Source organism: Propithecus coquereli, unplaced genomic scaffold (assembly GCF_000956105.1).
Source record: "Propithecus coquereli isolate 6110/MARCELLA unplaced genomic scaffold, Pcoq_1.0 Scaffold222, whole genome shotgun sequence".
Classification (NCBI taxonomy): domain Eukaryota; kingdom Metazoa; phylum Chordata; class Mammalia; order Primates; family Indriidae; genus Propithecus; species Propithecus coquereli.
The window spans coordinates 4,487,930-4,491,026 of NW_012147412.1; the positions used below are offsets into that span (position 1 = coordinate 4,487,930).

General features: G+C 43.1%; 1 protein-coding gene across 1 annotated transcript; it reads left to right on the forward strand.

Annotated features, from left to right (window-relative positions):
* Positions 1-439: 439 nt before the first annotated feature.
* Positions 440-2,758, forward strand: TMEM225 (transmembrane protein 225). Its single transcript, XM_012644910.1, is given in 5 exon segments — positions 440-553; positions 555-618; positions 1,224-1,370; positions 1,692-1,826; positions 2,532-2,758. Coding segments are annotated over 5 exon segments (687 nt in total).
* Positions 2,759-3,097: the final 339 nt, after the last annotated feature.

Genomic DNA, 3,097 nt, shown 5'->3' on the forward strand with positions numbered 1-3,097 from the left:
GTGATGCCAGCTAGCTGACAATTCATCTCAATAATCTTGAAATCCTTTTCCTCTTCACTGCCACCTACCAAATGTCAACTAATCCTGAAGCATATAATTCTAACTTAAAAATTGGACCTCTTTAGTCATGCATGTCCAACTTCTTTTAAGGCTTCTAAAACCTTCTTTCATTGCATTAGGCCCCAGGGTCAACAGTCAAACCAACAGACGATTCCATGGCAGTTGGGAGTAATGACAGCAGGCTGGCCCCAGTGATATAGGAGCGGCGAAGGGTGGGGTTATCTCCTCTGTTCCATAGGCTACTTCAGCTTCTGCCACTGCCCATGTCTCAGCAATCACTAAAATTCCACATTTTTCTCTTCTTCCTGTGACTAATCAAATCAGAGAAGAGACGGAAGATATTAGTGGTGGTCTCAGCTAGAAATCACCATCCACAATAATGCATTTATCAAAAAGAAATATTCAGGCCATGAAAATACTCTTCTCCTCCTGGAACATAGTCCTGTTGATAGCAGGAATCATCGTAGATGAATGGGTTGAATTGACTTCAGAAAGAAAAAAGTACCAAGATGAGCCACAGTCCATGGATGGTGTGTTGCACTAAGGTTTGGCCAGAAGGTCAGAACTATACCGTAGAAAGCGACGGGTGGAGGGAAAGGATTCCTCTTTCCTGGACATTCACTCATCTCTCACCAGCTTGCCTATTATTCCCTGATACAACTTCCTCAAGCTGCAGTGTGCCCACTTCCATAAAAAACACAGTCACGGCAGACTCCAAAATCTCGCTATTTGGACGTCTGGGAGAAAAATTTACATGCTCACGGACTTAGCTGCTAGACATCTGAGAAGTCCTGGCAGTAGCAGCACGGCGGTCAGCACAGCTAGAACATGAGGGGCATGAAAGAAAGGTCACTGGCAGCTAGTAAATGTCACTAGAAGAGGACAGGGTGAGTTGGCATATTTAACAAGAAATGAGCTCTGAGAAAAGAAAAGAAGAAAACAGAAGCTTTTACAGACACCAAGATAGAGAACAGTTTCTTCTCGTTCTCTCATTCAGCTTAAGGTTCCCTAACTCTTTAATCTTTTTCACCTTCCCTCTTTACTATTTGATCAAATTTTTCACCCTATTCCCATTTTTACCTAAATATTTGTGGACTCCAGGTAGAAATGAGCCTAGAAGAAATATCTGTCCTTCTCTCAATGCAGCTTCTGCTTTCCGACAGATGGCCTGGAGATCATCAGGATTATGATGATTTTGATCCTCAACCTCCCCTTCATCCTTAACTTGACTTTCGGTTTGGAATCCACCTACATAATTCCGCAAAATAGATACATCCACCTCATCACTGCCAGCCTCAGTTTCCTCTCAGGTAATTTCCTGGCTCCCCTGACATAGGTGGGGAGGTGTACTTGGTTTGTGGGTCCAGGCTGCACTGTCTGGCTAACTGGCCTTTCCAGTTCTCTGACTGAGATGTAGGTAGATAGACAGATAGATGTAGACATAGACAGCTATAGATAGATACATGCCGCTTCTGAATTAGATCTACCACTAAAGACAGGATCGGTCTTCGGATAGGGAGCAGCTGCACGGCGTGGAGGTTGGGAAGTCAAGTGTACTTTGGATGAATACTTGAGTAAAGGAGCCTAAGTTCCCCAGAAGGGACTCTTTTCTCCTTTTGTCTGTTCGTCAGGTATCCTTCTGTTTTGTGTACTCCTACTGTACTACCTGAAGCTGAGGCAAGGTCAATCCCTGTACCTCTTTAGTTACAGAATCAGCTGGATCAGTTTCACTGGCCACATAAACATTTTCTTTCTTTTTGTTTGTGGTGAGTATCTCCAGGGCCCTTGAAGGACGTTAAGAATCAATCTACCCGCGTCAGAGGGAAGGGTAAAAGGACAGGACAGAGGAATGGAGGAAAAGGTGCTAAACCTTGCGTTTTAATAGGCTACAGCTCACCTGGACTCATTCTCTAAGGACAGTTCCTCCAAGGAGAGAGCTGGCGCTGGCGTGAGATACCTGCGTATCAGAGGCCAGGTCCTCATCTCCACCTTTTCTTATGTCTTTCACACCCTCCCACCTTAGGGCCGAGGTAACCATCAAAGTCACAATCAAAGGAGAGTGGCTGAGACAGAATGCTCAATTATGAGGATAAGGGCAGTGACCCTGGTACAAGGTAAAGCCAAGGCAGTTTGAGAGTAGTGAGAAACAATATCTGATGCTATATGACCACCTACAAACGCCAGAGACCCTCCCTTCCTAAGAAGTCTTTAAAATTTCATTTGTAATTGCACTTCCTAACCCATACAGAAACATGTTCTCTTTCAAAAAGAATCCTCAATTTTCCTGAGCTGAGCAGCATGTAAACACACTGAGTTTTTTACCCTAAAGCATTCCCCTCCCAGGTGGCTTTGGGTAGTTTGAAAGGAATCCACTAGGTTTTGGGTCACCGTCTTCGGCCAACATGGAGGGAAACATTTCTGTGACTCTCCATTATTCCTTCATCCTACCCTCTGGCATCTCTTTTCCTCAGGAATCCTCTCTCTCCTACAGTACGAGCAGTCCCATAGCTGTTCCTGCTTGGACACTCATCAATCTGGCATAAAATGTAAGGAATCTGGGAGTTCCATAAAAGTTATTTCGCTACCAGAATGCACTGCAAGGCCTAGTGGCATTGTCCATGAGCACTCCGAGGATTCAAACGAAGATGTTCCCAACAAAGCACAAATTCAAACACGTCGTGTAACCTGGGCTCTGTGATTTGACCACCTGTATCTTTCAACTTATGCTCATCTTTACAAAAAAAGTTTTCGGTGTGTGTGTCTGTGTGTGTGTTTGTGTGGATGTTGTATGTATCTCCAACCTTTTGTCTGTGTTTGGCATTATGTAAATGTCTGTGAAGGGGTTGGGGTCAGTAAAAAGATCCAGAAGATGGTTTTTTTTTTTTTTATCCTGGCTTGCTGAATAGTTTCTTCTACATTGGTCATTAATATAATAAATAGTATCATATAAATAATACTGCTTTATTGTCAACGCTATACATCACAAAGATTTATATGATATATAATACCTTTTATTTTATTGTGAAATATTTCAAAG